Below are 19,774 nucleotides of genomic sequence, written 5' to 3'. Positions count from 1 at the left end.
TTAACAATAAGTAAAATGCAAAAGCTCTTTTCATTATTATTTTAGTCGTTACTAATATGACAGTTATTTGATGGTCAGTGTTTGCTTTTAATCTTCATGAATGTATTATCATACTGATAACGATGAATATAATGCTCTTATTTATAGCACAGAGAAGTTCCACAGACATAATTCAGATCACTCTGCTTTCACTTTAATGTGAAAATCCTCCTGTTCTCATCTTATTTCATAGGCGCTTTCCCTCCCAAATAAACATTCTATGTCATATTATAAATAACAGGCACCTTAGTCTGTCTTCAAGGCAACGACCTTGCCCACGTATTTGTACATACAATGTTGAGCACCCCTATACAGCTAAACACTAACAACAGCAAGGTAATTCTGCATAACAAGCTGCCTTCACAACATCTGCAACCAGTTATTGTCCATTTCCATTAGTGAACATAAAATTGCTACTCTGTACACTCAGCTACAAGCACAACAATAACCAGATCATTGTAATCTTTTCCAAATGTTTTTCATAATTGTTCTAGCATACTGATCTGTCAATAACATTTGTAAGCCTCCCCTTTATCACCCTTCCCCCTCTACAAATTCAACAAGATGCAAAACCAAAAATACTTGAAAATTACATGTGAGAGCAAATGTATTTAAAATAGCTGTGCCTTTCTGAAGTGATAAATCACATTTAAAGCACACGCATACTCACAACAAATACATGTCTCAGCAGAGCAATGGGCCTTTTATAATCATCTACCACTGCTCTCTTCTTCTTATAAGGTTAGTCTTGACAACAACTGGTTTCTGCCACAGTTACACACCACGTAGCACACTCATATTCACTAACACTCCCTGAACGTTCCTGTCTAACACAGCCTCCATTTACCTGTGTTCTTAAATACTGACTGTAGTTGTCCGTGTTATGAACTTACCAAGAAAGACCCCAGTCCAGTCCAATACTTAGTAATTTACCTCAATTATTAGCAGGGCTACATATAGTTTAAATAATACCAGGGAAAATCTAGAGTAACGCAAACAACATAAGCCAGGTTGCTTCAAATTTTAGCAATTTGGCTGAAATTAGTAACTGGCTTAAGATGCTGCTGCCTTTTTCTAGAGCTCATGAAAGCGGAGATAAAAGAGAAAACATCCCTCCAAGTCATTTTGCCCATGTTTTTATTACCCTGCAAGGGTAATATTCCTGCCTTGTTTTCGAATTTGTGGCTTTCACTGACTTCAAGGTCACCTTTTCAAGACAACAGATGTCACATTTGCATGAAGGAAGCCTAAAGAAATGCACTAACTTATCATTGTCACTTTTGAACACCACACGTACATTTAAAATCAGGAAAAGTTTATACAACTGAAACTTACTCGACATTCCCTGCAGCTCTTGGTTAATACTCGTTGCCCTTCTGCTAGAACTTTGCCTCCATAGATACACTTTGCTGTAATTTGAGAGGAGAAGGAGGGAGATTAAAAATAAATAAATTAAATCAGTACTTAAGTAGTAAACAAATGCAAGGTATGAAACAAAAGTAAAACCAGTATTCACATACACTGAAAAAATATGAATATGCTAAAAACATGATGCATTTTGCTTTCATCAGAAGTCAGTATTATATATAATTACAAACAAAGTAGCTAACAATAAATTCATTTTAAGAGCAAGTAGCATCTCTACCCAAACTAAAGAGAAGGAATAAGACAATACATACTGGACCAAATTCATTAGTATTCGATAGAAATTATTTTCATTACTGACATTCTGTAGATTAGCTACAGTATTTGTGTTACTAGAGGTCTTCATGACTCACTAAAAGAACTGGAGACATTTATTAGCGTACTGTTCATCAAGAGAATAATATAGCACAGATTTCAATTAAACCTTCACATTTTTTGTGGGCACAAAGGTGAACTCTTCAACTTGCTGGAGCACTGCAAAAATGGATTAGATGCAGCAAATGACTGTACTGAATCAACAAACTGTAAAAATCTATTTCAGAAAAATATTCTTAAAGCACACATGAAATAAGCAGATTTCCCATGAAACTGAAAGCTCCTACTAAAAAATTCTTGTCTGAAGTCTGATCCTTCTGCTAAAGATAACCAGCTCCACAACCAAACCAACAGACTAAAACATGTGAGCACTCCTCATTCATTTCAAGGCAAAGTCAACTAGCTTAGCTTAGGACTACTGCCATCGTGAAGAAGGAGGTAACCTCCAGCAGGGCCACAGCACCACACAGCTCCATCAAGTATTACCATAACTATCACAGTCCTCTTGGAACTCGATGTCTGAATTCCAGTTCCAGAGGAGGACAGTAAATCCATCAAAGAGAACAGTTGGGCTATTATGATCTTACACAAATCAAGTCTCCATCATAAAGGCACTCTACATTACTAACAAGATCAATGCTAAACACTCCTAAACTAACTTTTTGTTGTGCTGTTTCAGCTCTCTCTGTGCTTGACCAATAACAGCCTGACCTATGACACCAAAAGGAGAACTAAAAGGTACGAATCCTATGTTGCAATTGAACAAAGCTTTAAAAGTTTCCTGGCTCAAGGCACATGCACAGTGAAAGTGGTAGTGTTCACAGTACTCAGTTCTCAAAAAAAAAGTCACAGACTATCCAGTCACTGTTTTACCTCAATTTCTCTCCTGAATACCAAGGTAAGAGAACCAAGCACTTTCACATGCATGTGTGTGTACCCCTTACGGGTGATACCAATAGGAGTATTCCACAGCAGCAACTGTCATAGCCAGTTTGATTCCCGAATTTTAAACATAAAGGACTGCTAGATCAATCTTCATAAACTTTCAGATATAAATTTGCTTCTAAGGACTTTTTGTTTAAACTTACACTCTTGAAAATGCTCATTTGTTAAAAAAAAACCCAAAACCAAAAATGAGAGTGCAAGATTTTCAGAAGAACTCAGTTTTCATCATCAACAACACCTTTAAAAAACAGACTTCTTCCTTTTGGTATCCTAGCTTTCTTCATTTTTCTAAAGCTGCCCTAGTTTTTATGTCTGAGTTGTTGCGATCTCACTTATGAAGAAAACTTCAGATCAGGAAGCTTTGTTTAAATTAGGAAACCCAGTAACTATTTTTGGGAGAAAATGAATTAGAGAAATTTCCTTTTTCTTTCTGTCTATTCTCCTGACACGACTGCTTTTAACAAAAGAATGGACAAACCAGAAAGCAAGTTAATGCACAACTCAGAAAAATTATAAGATTTTAAACAAAATTATAGGCTTTTGTCAAATACTAGTTGAAAGGCTAACACAAGATGGCAGGGATCAAAACAGAACCGCCTCATTTTTAAAACCCTTCACATATCAGACATTAGAGCTACTTTGTTCGTTAACCCTCAGCTAAGACAGGAAACTGTTCAATAATCCAGCCATTCAATAATCCCCAGAGACAGCAAATTACAACTGATGATTCTATCAGAGCTAAATAGGAAAAGCACGGAGAAATTAACACCTGCAGTGCAGCTCTTTGGAAAGCCTCCGCAATTACTACTATCTACCCAAAAGTGACTGACTGTGGCCCTAGCACATCATTCTGTCAAGGAGCTGGCATTTACAATCAATTTCAATCAACTTCCATACATCTCTTCCCATTGACTGACATGCTGAGTTCTTGTCAGAATAACGAGTCAAGTTTGTGCCAATCTCTGACAAAAGGCAAGTTTGATTGTTCATCTTTCCATTACAAATAACAGGAACACAGTTTACTCATGGGGATATGCACTGAATCTACAATTTTGTGCCTTACGATTCCTTTGTGTCAGATTTTGACCGTTGTGCATACATGCATGTCAGCAAAGGAGTGTCAAGAGAAGCATCCAATTTCACGAAAGAACTTTCTAGACTCTCAACGTTACAAATAAAAATATTTTGAGACAAAAAATACAGGCCAGTATGGCCACTTTACCAGCCAAGTACTCTGTTCATAAACATCTTTTAGTAAGCAGAATACTCATGCCGACATATAGCTGAGAGAAACGAGATGACATGAGTAAACAAGAGCAAGTGCACAATCACAGCTAAAGGACATTTGTGCATAGGACTAATGAATTCAATGACTGAACAAGGGTGACAAAGCTAAAAAAAGTGTTATTATTTTCCTAATAAATCTTAAAATAATTCACACCTCTGTCTTACTGAATTATTGAAGAACTCATGCATGAAGTTTACTAGTCTCCAAGAACGTGGGGGGGGGGAAGATAATTTGTGCTTCTTAAGGTAAGACTGGCATCAGTATTCAGCTAAAATTTCCATATATAAATTGTCTTTGTTCCTTGTACTACTATTAAGGCAACAAATATTGAATATTCTTTCCAGGAATGATACTTACAGCTTTCATTTCCAGAAGAAGGAACTGAAAGCTGACAATAACACTGATCACAAAATTTACTTTTTTTTTTTCTTTCCTCTCAGGAATTTATTTTGAAATTCATTACAGCAAACTATCACTCCACAGTGATACTAACCCAGGGTCTGAAATTCTGTCATGTTTATTTTAAAGAACAACCTTCCAACCCAAAATAAAAGATAGGCAAAAAAAATAACAGCTCAGTTTATTACTCATCTTCACAGAAAGTTCAGACCATAGGCTCGATGCTCCTCAACATCAACAGGAGATACAAGCCGAAGCCAAGTAAGGCTTCTGAGCCGCAAACAAGTAGATGAATAATTTTACACTGACAATAGGTAAAAAGAGAATGTTAGAAATTTGCAATGCTTGTTCATTTCTCAGCAATTATTTATTTTCTTCTTAAATCAAGTTTGCCACTGTGACTCATGTTACCTGAATTATCCGGACCTATGGAAGTCATTATAAAATGCACCTGCTTTCAGGACAAGTTTAACTCTGCTTAAATAGAGGGTGAAACTAAAAGGTCTGTGTGATGTACTTACCCTTGCATATTTTGCAGCACTGACTTTCCACATGCACTGGGAGAGCATCAGGAGGACAATCGAGAGGGGGACAGGACATCCTTCGGCACTCCACAACACCACTCTAAGCAAAGGTTTTTAAGACAAAACTCAGCTACGACTGTTGTAATTAGTGAGTATTTTATACAAAACACAGAAGACCAAAAACTATTTAAGTAAATGAAAATAGCATTGTGGATTACAGACACATCCTTCAGTAACAAGTTTAATCCTATCAAACTACAAACTTGAATCAAAATGCATCTGAAGGTGAACCACCCCATTTTGATACACATTACTGGTTTTACCCCGCTTTCCCCGAGCAAAGCACATGAAGTGGAAAACATAAGCCCATCTTTACAAGAACATAAGCACCACTTTCTGCAGGCTGTGCCAATCATCTTTGAGATTTTTAACAATCAGTTTTCTATTTTCTTGAGCAAACAAAGACTCTCGTCAGATATTTATCAAATAATTTCAGCGAGACAAGATTTACATACTAATTCTCTTCTGTTCCTCGGTTTTTCAGTGATAAACACTGAAAACAGAATCTGCATGTTGTTACCATGCAAGATACAACTAAGCATCTACGAATACTATTAAGATAATGCTTCCTTTTTGAAAAAACTACCACAGTGAAAGCAATTCCAAACCAAACACAGACAATGCCACGCTTTCACCCCAAAACCGTAAAGTCCTCACAGATATAATTAGAACAAATAAGAAAACGTTGTCAAGGGAAAGCAGATTTTATTTATGAAGCTTGCATATAAGCAATGTCAAATTTTTATTTATTTATTTTACCATTTCTCTCCCTATTGTTCATACTGCCACTAGATGCATACTAAAACCATAATAATTCTCGGAGTTAACATTATGTATTCAAAGACCATTTGCACATTTTAATTAGGTCCTACTCCTTAAACTCTTTAGAAATTCTTACTTTGCATGTGCAATTCCTGCAGTGATCATCTTCAACCCATGAGTCTTTGTCTCTATAGACCAATCCATTTACTTGACAAGTCTTCTCACAGTGACAGTCTTCCAATTGACTCAGTCTTGTTTCTGCATAATTTAACTATAAATGAAAGTAACTTGATGAGATTTCTGCAATTCAAACACATGATTTAAAAAAGCAAATATGAGAAAGCAGTATACTTATTTTTAGCCTAGCCAAGTTTGACTACAATCTTCGAAACACTGAACGAGGACGTCAGCAGGTATAAACTAACCCTACTCCTCAGACTTTGACGGAGCTATCCATGCTAACTTACAGCAGTTTATGACTCATGCAACTGTCTCTTGTACTGCACCAAACCCCACTAAGAACCCCTCAGGAATGTCTGGGTACTACCAAAAGTACACAAACTACAATTGTTTTAAAAAAAAAAAAAAAAATTCTTAATTGCTCACCAACCTGATTACAAGTCAAAAAGCATGAAGACTGGCAGACTGACTTTTCCTAATCATCCCCATCTCATCACTGTTAAGCATCAGCCAGACTAATACTTTCTGATTTTTAGAAAGGTCTTAACCTTATAATAGCAAGTGAGATTTAGAGGGGAAGGACAGCATTTTAATTCAGTGTAGTACAAAATATTCCCAGACTGTGATTAATGGAGAAGCCATGCTCCTGGAGTAAACCCTGGGCTGGTGGCTAGCTCTTAACACTCTTTGCTGTTCCCAATACGTCCTCAATTCCAATTACTAAAATGTGTATCAAGAAGCTAAAACTGATGCATCTTTTCCAAGTATTACATCTGCACGCTAGCAATTGCTATGTTTACTGATGAGCTACTATGCAATAATAAGTGGAGACAACGCTCATTCACGTAGCAGCAGAAAAAGACAAGGCTTTTTGAACCACCCTCTCCTAAGCCATATCACAGACCTCCCCTTCATACAAGGTACCACCTTACCATCCTCCAGAGAGGAACAACCCCCGTCTATGCACACCTTGTACCCAGGGCCATCATCTCTAATCCCTAAAAGCACTCAAAATAACTTTCCCATTTACTAATACTAAAAAGAAATAAATAAATATATATATAAATACAGACTTAATATTTAGAAGCATATATGTGCATTCTTCAGGCCCCAGAACTGCCATTGCTCTAAAAATTACCCTGGTGCCAGTTGGATAAGAGTTTCTCAAGGTTTTGATTTTACATTCACATTTGTCTTATGCGTATAAGCCATGACACTGAAGCCACTGCAAATAGCAAGGCTACCTAAAACCGGCACAAGACGAGATAAATGCATACTCTATTCTGCTATAAATATGATGCTATTATCCTACATTATAGGTTGCTACATTTTAATAGTAGCCAATTTTATAGAAAAAGCAATGCACAGTGCTATAGTATTTTTTACATAATGCCATATACCTGAATTTCATATATTTCCATCCTCTAAAATTCCATCCACTTTAAATGAAAGTATTCTAATATGTCCTTTTTCATTCCTGCCAGTAAAAGAGCAACTTATTTAGAGGGAAGAAAAAGAAAAGAAATACTAGGCAAATTTCTGTGTTTTTTTTTTTTCTCTGCAGTCCTCATGAGAGAAAGCCGTGAATAAAAGCTCTTTATTACTTAAATTGTTATTCTGCGATAATAGGGGATTGATACTCATCTCCCCCAGACTCAGCATGATCTGGTGACTTCAAAACTGTTTTCCACATTTTAGAGGCAAAACTGTCCTCTTACTGAGCTGCTTGTTTTCAGCAGAAACCCTTTTCAGGTCATTACATTTAGTCATTATATTTACAGTATATAAAATATATTCAGTTTTGTTAAAAAGGTGTTTGATTTGTCTTGCACTTCTACTTTATTTAAGTATCTTGTATTTTACTTTTTTTTTAAATGAACATTCCCATATAAATGGGCTATACAAATTTTAGAGAGAAAGGACTTTAGAAATACCCAGATTTGAAAGTGGTACTTGATATTGTCCTTTGTCTGTCCCAGAAATTATCCCCTAGAAAAAGAAGAAAGCTCCTGTCGTGGTTTAACCCCAGCCGGCAGCTAAGCACCACGCAGCCGCTCGCTCACTGCCCCCCCACCCCTGGGATGGGGGAGAGAATCAGGAAAAAAAAAAACCTCGTGAGTTGAGATAAAGACAGTTTAATAGGACAGAAAGGAATGAAAAACAATGATAATGATAATAATAATATGACAATAGCAATACTAAAAGAATTAAAGTATACAAAGCAAGTGGTGCACAATGCAATTGCTCACCACTCGTTGACCGATGCCCAGTTAGTTCCCGAGCCGCGATCCCCCTCCCAGCCAGCTCCCCCAGTTTATATACTGGGCATGATGTCATATGGTATGGAATGGCTCTTTGGCCAGTTTGGGTCAGCTGTCCTGGCGGTGTCCCCTCCCAGCTTCTTGTGCCCCTCCAGCCTTCTTGCTGGCTGGGCACGAGAAGCTGAAAAATCCTTGACTTAGTATAAACACTGCTTAGCAACAACTGAAAATATCAGTGTGTTATCAACGTTATTTTCCTACTAAATCCAAAACACAGCACTACACCAGCTACTAGGAAGAAAATTAACTCTGTCCTAGCCGAAACCAGGACAGCTCCAAGAGAATAAATATTTTCAATTTATTAACTTTTTCTGTCGTTTGCATTATCTTGATAAGTTTTATTTACCTAAAAATCATTTACCTCTTGTTCTAAGAAATACCTTTAAACACAGCAAATCAATCAAGTAGATCACCAGAAGGAAGGCATGCAACAACAAACCCTCCAATACAGAGGTCAATGAATGTACCACAGCCCACAGAATCTGTTCAGAAACAACATTTAACTGTTACCTGCTATACTAGTGACCAGAAACATTCTGTTTGCTTCTAAACTTCAAGCCTGAACTGAAAAACTTCTATTGACCTCAATAAAAACAATGAATTCCTTAAAATTAGCTGAAATATCCTTCTAAATGTTGCCAAATGCACACAACTAGATTTGTTGAACATTTATAACATCAGCAGAAAATTCTCAAGCTTCAAACATTTTTTAGGTTATGAATAGAAATAAACTAATGAAGGAGAAGCAGCCCACACCATACCAAACATTTTCCATGTACTAACCAAATCCTAAGTTCTTAACATTCAGGAATATTTGGCTAGCTATTATTCACAAAACTTATTTAACACTTTCCTTGCTTCTCCTCTGCCCATACAAATAACTGAAAGATGACAGACTTCTGTTAAAAATGTATTGTTTCTGGCAAACTTAATAACAAAAATATAAAAAAACCCCACAAAACTACCAAAATTTACAAGGAAAATTTTATTATTCGTAAAAGTATTCATGGCCATATAAATCCATGATGTAAACAAACCAGATTAACTAGTCCATCAACGGACTCAAGCACTTGATTTTTCTTGGTTTTAATCAAACTCAAGCTTCAACCTTTCTGACCTCAACCAAGGAAAGATTTAGTAGAAAGTTGTGTGCTGGAAGTCTTCATGTAACCACCACATCTGAATACAAAGCACATCCTAGTGTGGGCCCATAATTTGCCAAAAAGAAATTATATTCCACTCAAAGAAATGCAGGAGATGCCCAGACTGATTTCAGTAGATTGTTAAAGTTGCATGAATTATTTTAGCCATTATATTTAAAAAGGAGTTAACAGTATTCCAGCATGGCAGTTGGGAATGCTGAAACATAACATGATCCTTTTCTCCTGCAGCAAATTAACATTTTAGCCAGATTTCTAACACTCTGATCTACGGTGTCTCTCTATTTAAGGACACAAGATTAAATCAATTAAACATATATACTGGAAAGATTCAGAATTAATTCAAATGATGACAAAAACAAAATAGGCTTTAAAAGCTAGCATTTATTCATCTTTAAAAGCCTATGTCTTCACAAGACATAGTTAGGAAGAGGACATAATGGCGGTTAGCTTGTTACAGGTCATGATCAAATGCTCCTGTACGTAGTGCTCCATGACAATCTGCTATAGACAATGCTCTGCTGGGCCCCTTATATAGCCCCCGTGTCCCATCCTGAGCCAGCACTAGACTCATGGGACCCTGAGGTAAAGCCCAAGCAAGAGGGTACTCTCTCCTCCTGCCTACATACTGCATAATTTGCACTGCTATCAAAATCATTGGAGCCTGAAGCCACTTGTCTGATGTTTTCTTCCCAGGCAAGCCCTGGTCTGAGTCTTCATAGTTTTACATTCTATAAACTGCACGTACACTTTCACTGCAAACAACATTCACGGGTCTATTCAATGCTGTAATACAGCTGTAACCAAACACAGATTGAGGGAGAAACTGAAATCCTAGATATAGCGGAGCCTAAAAGCAACAACTGGACATCAAACCACGGGGCCCACTTTTCCAAAACGTCATGTTCATGCTCCGCATCCCTTGGTGCAGGACCAGGAGCTGGGGTTCACTGCTCATGTACAGTAGCAAGCCATTTTCTGACCACCTGCCCTGCTAAACAGGATCTCTGCAGGCAGCTGCACAGCCCTTCTAAGCCTTGCTCTTTACCGTGCCATACATCATCCCCATATGATATACTTGTATCTACATTAGTACCACTTGTGGCTATTGTGGCTGGGACTGAAAAGGCAGATATAAACCTTAATGCTTCCCTCAAGTCCCTCCGTTTTTAACTTGCATTTGTCTACCAAATTAACTTCCTTTCCTGCTGCATGCTTTTTCCTGGACAACAGTATTTCTGTAACAACTGCAACGAAACAGTCAGTGCACTACTATAACAGAAAAGGAACTCGCAATGAAGGATTATCCCAGCACCACTTTATGGAAGCACAGAGTCTTTGCAGTACAAATACTGCGTTATTTGCTTCCCCTCATAAAGTACTAGGCAAGCAAAAATATAATTAACAGCAGAGAAAGCAAGTTACTCAGTATAGTGCATAATTGGAACTTGCTCATACCACCAGCAGGGCTCAAAATAATTGCCTCTCTTTCACAGTACTAGCAGCAAACTGAACTAGAAGCTTCACATTTCACATTTGGAGTCAGCCTGTCCAAAGCATGTCAGTTGAATAAGTGGATTGTCAGTATAATGCGCACACTCTGTAAAAACAAAGTTTCCTCTCTCCTATTAGGAAGGAAAAGAACACTCAAAGGCAGCACAGTAACAAGAATAATGCTTTTACGCTAGTAGCACTACTATGCAAATCCTACTTCTGAAATTTCTGTTCAGTAACTACACTGAAATTAACAGCATCTACAGGTTGGTTGTAGTTACACTTAAATCTATAAGTAATTAGTGCATAAGTGCTGTTTCAGATGAGACAATTAATTGCCTTTTACCACAGACCAGATGGTTCAGCAACATTAACCTCAAAAAGCGTTCACAGATTGCCCTTTAACACACATCCGGGGTTCAGTCACCTCTAAAACACAGCTTCCTACCCCAAAACTTCACCACAGCCTTAGCTGAAGGGTCCTAGCTAACACAGAGGTTGACTGTGTATTGTGGGAGCGGAGCCTAAAGCAAATGTCCAAAATCCCAAACAAAAAACCACTACAGCTTCCCATTTATCCTATTCACAATCCAAACCAGAGCAGGGGAGGGCGAGGGGGGAAACAACCAAGCACACACCACACCACCTGGAGCTGGGTTAACTTTTACACTGGTAAAAAACGTTGATCAAAGGTGATGTTGAGATCAGCACAGCCAGCAGCTTCACAGGCATTTCCATTTTGGGGCCTCATTTCAATTCCCAGGAAAGAGACTACGCCAGTCCTGAAGACTTCACAGGACTTCCCGTAGGCAAACACACACCCTCTGACAGCATCACACGGTGAGGAAACTGTTGAGAGATTTCACTCCTTTGTTTCTGCATTTATCCCTCAGCATGAAAAGGGAAATCATGCTAAGGCTTCTTACAAAAAATCAGACCCTGGGCATTTTGTCACTATCTTACAAATAATAAGGCAGACAATAGAAACTGTATAAGGCTTAAGTGACATCCGTGAAGCTATATCCGTAAGTCCACTGCAGATAGGGCTACTGGCAGAAGGAGAAAAAAAAAATGGCTTTACCATGAAAATGTAGAATAATTGCAAAAGGAATAAATACTTTCATGTTGGTCCTAGCACAGAAGGAAATGGGCAATTGACAAAGAAGCTTAGGTACCTACTTTTGCAGTCATTTTTGCCAGGAGTTCTTGCAAATCCATGATTCCTTGCACCAGACTTAAGAAATCACTGCAGGTCGGGCATGCTCAATAAAGGAAGAGTAAAAAGAAACGGAAAGGAAGAGAAGGAAAGACACAATAACTCATAAATAACCAACAGTGTATCAGACTTGATTTATCTGAACATAAAGTGCAATCTGTTTACACAGAATTTTTGCCTTCTGGAAATCAGCACATGCAAAAATGACAAGGTTGAAAATATTATTTTTAAAACAAAGAAGTAATTTGTATGAAAAATCTAAAATAGAGAGAATAAAGAAATTGCTACTTACTGCGATTCAGATTAGGACACTGCGTTATATATCCATTAGGTATAAAGATGACTTTCACATCTTGAATAACACCCTTTGTAAAAGAAGAGAAAACTGGTAATACAGATTGCAAGCATTCACTTAGATCTGTACAAGCCGTTTCATAAGTCATTTCTTAAGTCGGTACAAAAAATTGACCAGCTCACTCTTCTTGTGAGGAAAATAACTGAAGATGGACAAAATATAACAACTTCTCCTATCTTCCTGTGTGTTTGAATATTAATTTTCATAAAACACAGAAATAATACTGCTTTGTCTTCTGCAATCGCCAAATATAAGCTGCTTAAACGTCTTAAAATAGGATGAGACTGGTGAAAAAGCAGTGAAATAATATCCATTATTCAAGCCTGTGACACACTTTTCCAAAGGACAAAAAGAAAACAGCAATACTCTTCAGAGATTTAACCAAATAAGACTGTGAATTCAATCATTATGAAAAGAGAAGTATATAGTGCAAGAGGTAAGTAAGAGTCTACACTTCAGTTGTTTGGTTTAGTTTCGCCTACTAGTCTTGTATCTCAACAGTCAGTTCATGTAATTGTGCCATCAGTTAGAATTAAATCCTCTCTCTAACCCAGACAGATGGAAAGATCCCCTGCGCAGGACTGGCAGAAATCAGGACTCCAAGGTCAGAGCCAGCTAATGCAGCTTGTATGAGGCCCAGAAACTGACCCGGGCAGGACAGGAGAGAGGAAGGACCAAAAGGTCCAGTGCCGGCTGCATCCTCTGTTGTCCCTAACTTGCAAGGATATCCCTGGCGGAAGCAGCAAACACAAAGGGTTGCCCAGTATCCCTGAACACCTGGGTCCTGAAGAACCCTAGATCCTTCAAATAGCCTAGAAAATGCTGAAGCTTGTGTTTGCTCTTTTAAGCTCAGTACAAAGCTCTTGCTCCATCTTTGACTGTGTAACATACATACTCCACAAGATCCACTAGCTTTAATTATATCATGGTCACTAAGGGAGAGAAGCAAGGGAAAACAAGGGACTTCTAGTGCTGCTATTTGCACTTTCCCTGACTGTTAATCAGAACTTGTGACATGGCTCTATCTCCTCCCAGACACAGAAGAATTTCTTTAATTTGAAAGGAAATTTATCATTGCGGCAGTTATTATCTAATTAAATTACTGATTTGTAAGACTATGTTTTAATTTTCAGTTAAACTGCAATAGAGTGAAATTTGCAGACCGAGGACATATTCACTTGCTCAAAATGTTGAACCCCATCCGTAACTAAAACATAGGCCTCAGATAGCCCTTGAAGCCTGGCAAGTACGGTAAGTAACATTTAACATTTACGTGTTCGTTTGCTAAAACAGCAGAAGGTAATCAGCAAGCACCGTTTCCTGCTTACTGTTTCATCATCAAATATTAACTGAAAATATTAATAGACATAATCAGATCACACTGTCTTTCTTGCAGAAGTATATACATTTATTAACCTTTTCATCTATGAGAATAATGAAACCATCATAATAATGAGAAGTAATACTGTCACTGAAAATGGAACATCCTGAAAGCCATTTTACATACTTTCTGCTAGCAGTCATCAGCAAGAAATTAGAGGGCGAGGCACAAAAATACATTTCAATGCTTAAGCCTCTCCAGTGAAAAGCTCAACCAAATGAGATTACAAAGTTTCACCAGACCATATCGCACAGCTAACAAGACATCATCAAGAGAGAAGTGATGTTTTCCTCAGTCTTTTTTTTTAAGAGTGCATATTGAACTTCAAATATATTTGTTGCATCAGAGCCCCACCGCTCAATTGTCTTTTGGATAGATTTGCATTTAAATACAATCTGAAGAGGAAACACAGCTATTTTTTGTGTCTTAATTTCTGGCTACATGAAAGCATGTTACCATGGAAAAGGTATGAACTTCAATTCACCAATATAGATGCCTTCTAAGTCTATAAACCCTCTGAAACAGAATTAATGTGATCAAATATAGAAGTGAACCTTCAAAGAGCAGAAATTTTGCTGATGTATTTTTTTAATAGAAAGACTTCATTTAGGCAAACACTTATTACAGCCATAATTATTGTAACACATATGAACAAACTTGGACTACTCCTCCTTCAGCATTAAGTCTACGACCACAGCCAGAAGGAGAATTAGGCATGCACAGCTCCCCAGGGGTAGCCCAGGGCCCTGGTTCACTTTGGCACAAGGTGGAGTTCTTCAGTCCACGTTCTGTGACATGACATCAGGATTTGGCCTTGACAGGGAGATGTCAGTGGTCAAAATCTTCCCGGGCTTTCCCTTCCCGAGCAGGCATCACCTTTACGTTAGCGTTAAAGCATTTGGCTAATTACAACCAAAGCTTCGGTTCAGCATCAGGACTCACTAGCTTGAAGAGCCTTCATCTGTGCAGACAAATAACCAGCTACAAGATTAAATTCAGGCCTGCAGCACTAAATATCAAGCCCATCCCATGAGGATGTAATACAAAAGCCCTGTTTATTGCACCTCTCATGTCTCTATTAAATAGAGGACCCCTCCCACATTCTGAGAAAAGGCTCATATATTCCATGAGCTCTCCACTTCTGCGTTTTCATTTCCTCCATTGCCTTTCACCCTCTTTAAAACCTACTTCTCCCACAGAGATAATGCGTGCCACACAGCTGTGCAAGTTGCATCAGCCAGGGCCGGTGAAAGGCTCTGCACGGTGGCATCAGCAGATGTGCCCGAACCCCTGTGCCTAGGCAGTGCTATGCCGACACCCCTAGTTCTCCACTAGATCAGCACTGTGCTCCTCTACACAGGGCAGGCATGCCCCATGCCAGGTGCTTGAACAGCTGCCCTTGGCACTGTATTTACCTCACCTTGGTCTGTACGACTCTGAAACCAAAATGACAACAGAGGCCCAAGTATACATATGATGCCGTGCAGTAAAAATACCAACATACTTGTCAAGCACCTACTCTACAATCCCCAGACACAGCAGCAGGATCAATAGAGCCTGCTATAGGAGATATGAAAATTACCGTCTTTCAACATGAATCACCTAGTCAGCAATGCATTAATAAGCTCATTTCTGCAGCAGCTCTTTGGAGCAAGCCTTAGGGGGAAGAGTTCTCCCCAGTGATAAAATTAATTTTGCAGATAATTCTGATCCTGACAGCAATCAGGTCCATCCTAGAGTGAGGGTTCCTCGGATGTCTGGTATCACTCTCTTCCTCCTTTCAGTTGCACTTACTTTGGTTTCCTAATCTGATTATAATGGTATTCTCTAGCCCTAAAATAAATCTTGGTTTTGGGCCACACAAAGAAACCTGAAGGGTCAGCATCTATTTTTCGAAGGAAGTAATTCATGAGATTCCCTTCAAAGCAAACAGACAAAGCTATCTTAAGTCTGCTCCACATTTCCTCCCACCACTGCTGTGCTAAAACCATTCTGTCTTGTCTGAACTCCAAATGCTTGGTCATAGCAGGTAAGTTACAACTAGTAAGAGATACTAGTTGTAAGGGGTGAGACTTCAATTCCCTTGATTACGCCGCAGAGCACTTCATTCCCCAGCAAGGCCACAGACACAGCAGGGCTACTTGTGGAATAATCACTGTAAGGAAGGATGTGGAACAAAAGCATAAATAAGAAAAACGGCAGCAACTGGCCACAGTGACTTATGAATATCCTATCCCCTCCTTCCTCTTCTGATATACTGAAGAATTATGATCTAAAATAGGCATGAGAATATGGCCCAAAATGTGCTTTAATGCTATTCATTTATGGAGAGACACAACAATTAACTATCATTAAAGTAAGAAATTTTTTGGAATGGCAAAGATGATACTCAGAACAGTATCCAGTGCCTTTTGTTACACACGTTATCACGGCTCCAACACACATACAAAAATGCTAATTCTTTTTTAACGCTCTTATTTCCCTGCAGATCTCTGTTTACATTAAGGAAAATAGATCTATTTTTTTATATGCTAAAACAGTGAAACAAATTGCTCTGAAGAAGAAAGGGAGGTCCTGCTGAGCATGTAAATATATGGAAAGAGAGGTGTACTCTTTACAAACTGGCAAAATCCCAAGTTTTTGCAATGAGTAACATAAAAAAAAAAAGTAAGATTTCTGAAACTCTCAAGCAGCATTAAAAAAATACAACCAATTATATTTCTGCCCTGAAGAAAGTTAGTAAAATATTCAAGCATGCATAAAGCAAAGTAAGGCACTTGTCGGCTTTCATTATGATCAATAAAAACTGTCAGCTCATTAGCATATCATTAGCTACCCTGCTGTTTCCAAAGTGTTAACACGTAGAAATATTAATTTACAAACATATAATATCCCAGAGTTCTGAGGCTCTGACTGCCTGCATAAAATAAGAATTTAAGATGGGCGAATCCAATACAACTTCTTTTTCTCCTATGTAGCTATAAACATATGTTTACCATCTGTGGAATTATGGGAAGCAGCTGAGGTAAAAAAACAACAGCTGTAGAATAAAATACTACTATCAATTTCACTCCACAGTGACAGCTCAGCTGCTGGCGGATGAAATGTACTCTAGGTTCAGAGCAACTCTCGGACCATCTTTAAGTTGAAAGTTAGCTTTTACCTCTGTTTCACAATTAAAATTGTTAGTTGCTATGCTTAAATAATTTTAGCATAAAATAATTGTCCTAGCTCGTTGAAATCCGGGGACTTTGAGGAGAAGTCATCAGCAAAACAGCAACTCGTAAAATTATCTTATGAACTGACAGCTTCAAAGGGAAACTGAGTGGGTGGTAAATCACCTTGGCAACAAATCCATGCCAATATCGAGGATAGGCAGATTGGCCTATCACTGCACTCTTTCACTGATAAACACTTGCACCGCGGCTTGTTATCCAAAACTGGAAGAAATATCAGCAACTTTTCTGTAGCCTGCTTACAAAGCAAAACAATTAATTTTCAGGTGCATGGGGCGGTTTTCATTTGTTGTTTGATTTTGTTGGTCGGTTGGTTCAGCAATTCAGCCTCGACTAGAAAATCATATAGCCTCACCAGGGACCAAACAAAGCTGAAAGAAAACATACAGAAGAGGGCTTTTCAAGTTGTAGGTCATTCCTCTGTCCTTTGCAATTTTGGAAATATATTGCCATTAATTGTATCTGGAACATATTGCCATCACTTGAATCCTCTTTTTCCTCTGAAAAGTTTCTCATGCCCATACTGGCCTACTCAATGATGACGTCTTTGGGAGCCTCATAAATGGAAAAAGACAGGCTTTCCAGCGAGAAGGTAGGAGCAGCCTGAGTCCTGCCAGCTAGCCAGCCTTTCAGCCTGGGCTGTTTGGAAGCAATGGAGGCTCCAAAGGAGAAAGAACAAATCTCGGTGACCCACTATTCACTCTCTGTTGAGAAACACAGTGACACACTTAGTTGAGAAAAACAGAAAGAAAGGAAGGTATTCCAGGAACAGAAAAATCTACTGTTTTGCAGCAAGGCAAATACACTGCATGCAATAGCTAGTATCTGCCAAAGCAGGAAGGATCGCAGGCCAGAAGACCTTTTCTGCTCTAGAAGTCAATGCCGACAGGGGCAAGCAAGGAACAGTCACCTGAGGCAAACAGCAGAAGGGTGACGGTATTCTGCATGTGAAATCAAGGAGGAAATGGCCTCCGAGAGTGACTTAAGACCACCACTGTCTGGCCAGGAGACACAGCAAAGCTGTTGTTTTGGGAAGGTTTAAAGATGAAAGGCAAAAATAGACTCTGACGCTGCCTACACAGTCTCATTCTGTCCCCAGGAGTGGCAAGGCAGAGTACGGCAGGTATGTGAAACCTGACGTAAGGAAACAAAACAAAACCCCCAAATACTGGGCACTGCAGTCAGTGACTATGATACTCTGCCTTGCAGGAAGACACCCTTTTCTCTACATGTTGGACCTGCCTCAAATCCCAGGTCCACAGTTTCTACCAAAATTCATACAAATCAGATTTCAGGAGTGTAAGACAACTAATCAGAAATATCTTGTTGACTGTTTATTAATTTCCTTCTTCATGTGCCATTTCATATCTGCTTACCTTAAAAAAACCATGTTTCCTGTTTCTCTGTCCGAGCCATAAATTGCTCTCAGGTGTCAAATTCGTTTCTGGGGGATCAATGATGCGTTCGTAAATCCTGTAGAGGGAATACATTGCCATTACTTGAATCCTCTTTTTCCTCTCAAAAGTTCATAGTCAAAATCAGTTAACAATAAAAGATGGAAAGTAGAACCAAGAACAAAAAAACCAAACATTTCTCATTAAACACAATATTTATCATTGATACTTATGAAGGTATATTACAACCTTAAAAGCAAAAAAAAAAACAAACCAGAAAGAAACTATTAAAATCATTAACATATGAAGACTGCATAAAATTGAAACTCCCCTTGTGCAACTGTGCAGCACTAGGCTAAAGACAGACAATGCCAGAACCCACCATAGTAGGGAAAACAATAAAATGTGACCATCCTAGCCTAGGGGTGTCCTTCAAACTCAACTACCTGTTCTGGAGAAAAAGTGCAGTCACACACAAGATCTAACCAGAGAAACAACCCTTTGGGATTTTCAGACTGTTCAGAATTTTGAATAGACTTCATAAAGCAACTTTATTCCACCTCTACTCCCATGGCCTTTTTGTCGCTACATTTCTGTTTTCATCCTTGCACGTGGACCTTTCATTTTACCCACTTCTCCCCTGTTTACTGCTGTTATTGAATTCACTTGGCCTGGGTGCTCACGTGTGCTGCCACTACTGCACATCCAGCTTGCCCACGTCACTAGCACAGGTCTGGTACAGAATGGGACCTCTTTGTCTACGTTTCGTACCTAGCACTACAGGGACATTTTCTTGGTTATTCTTCAAGGAACTAGAAATAATAGCAATAAGAAATAGCAACAACAACAAGTAACATGAGGTCCATAAGCAAACTTTATGTACTGCATAAACTTGCACATTGTCATGATTTAACCCCAGCCAGCAACTATGCACCATGCAGCCGCTCCCTCACTCCCCCCCTGCTCCCAGTGGGATGGGGAGGAGAATCAGGAAAGAAGGTAAAACTCGTGGGTTGAGATAAGAAGGGCTTAATAACTAAAGTAAAATATAATACTAACAATAATAATAATGAAATACAATAACAATAATTGTAATGAAAAGGAATATAACATTAAAAAAGGAAGGGGAAAAAAAAGAACAAGAAATAAAAGCCAAGAAAAGACAAGTGATGCACAATGCCATTGCTCACCACCCGCTGACTGATGCCCAAGCAGCGATCCGCCCCTCCCGGCCAACTCCCCCGTTTATATACTGCGCATGACGTTCCATGGTATGGAAT

At 38.7% G+C, this 19,774-nt stretch overlaps 1 protein-coding gene across 1 annotated transcript in view; it reads right to left on the bottom strand.

Moving 5' to 3' along the window:
• NELL1 (neural EGFL like 1) overlaps nucleotides 1–19,774 on the bottom strand; it is a 304,211-nt gene that overhangs the window by 222,559 nt on the left and 61,878 nt on the right. The window contains exons 5-10 of the mRNA XM_050897767.1: nucleotides 18,477–18,573; nucleotides 12,421–12,493; nucleotides 12,092–12,174; nucleotides 5,894–6,028; nucleotides 4,933–5,035; nucleotides 1,375–1,448 (exon numbers count right to left, since the gene is read on the bottom strand). Of these exons, the coding sequence (XP_050753724.1) occupies nucleotides 1,375–1,448; nucleotides 4,933–5,035; nucleotides 5,894–6,028; nucleotides 12,092–12,174; nucleotides 12,421–12,493; nucleotides 18,477–18,573 (565 nt within the window). The remainder of the gene's footprint in view (nucleotides 1–1,374; nucleotides 1,449–4,932; nucleotides 5,036–5,893; nucleotides 6,029–12,091; nucleotides 12,175–12,420; nucleotides 12,494–18,476; nucleotides 18,574–19,774) is intronic.

Source organism: Gymnogyps californianus, chromosome 5 (assembly GCF_018139145.2).
Source record: "Gymnogyps californianus isolate 813 chromosome 5, ASM1813914v2, whole genome shotgun sequence".
Taxonomy (NCBI): Eukaryota; Metazoa; Chordata; class Aves; order Accipitriformes; family Cathartidae; genus Gymnogyps; species Gymnogyps californianus.
The sequence above is the reverse complement of the archived record's forward strand: the minus strand, read 5'-3'. Positions and strand labels throughout refer to the sequence as shown.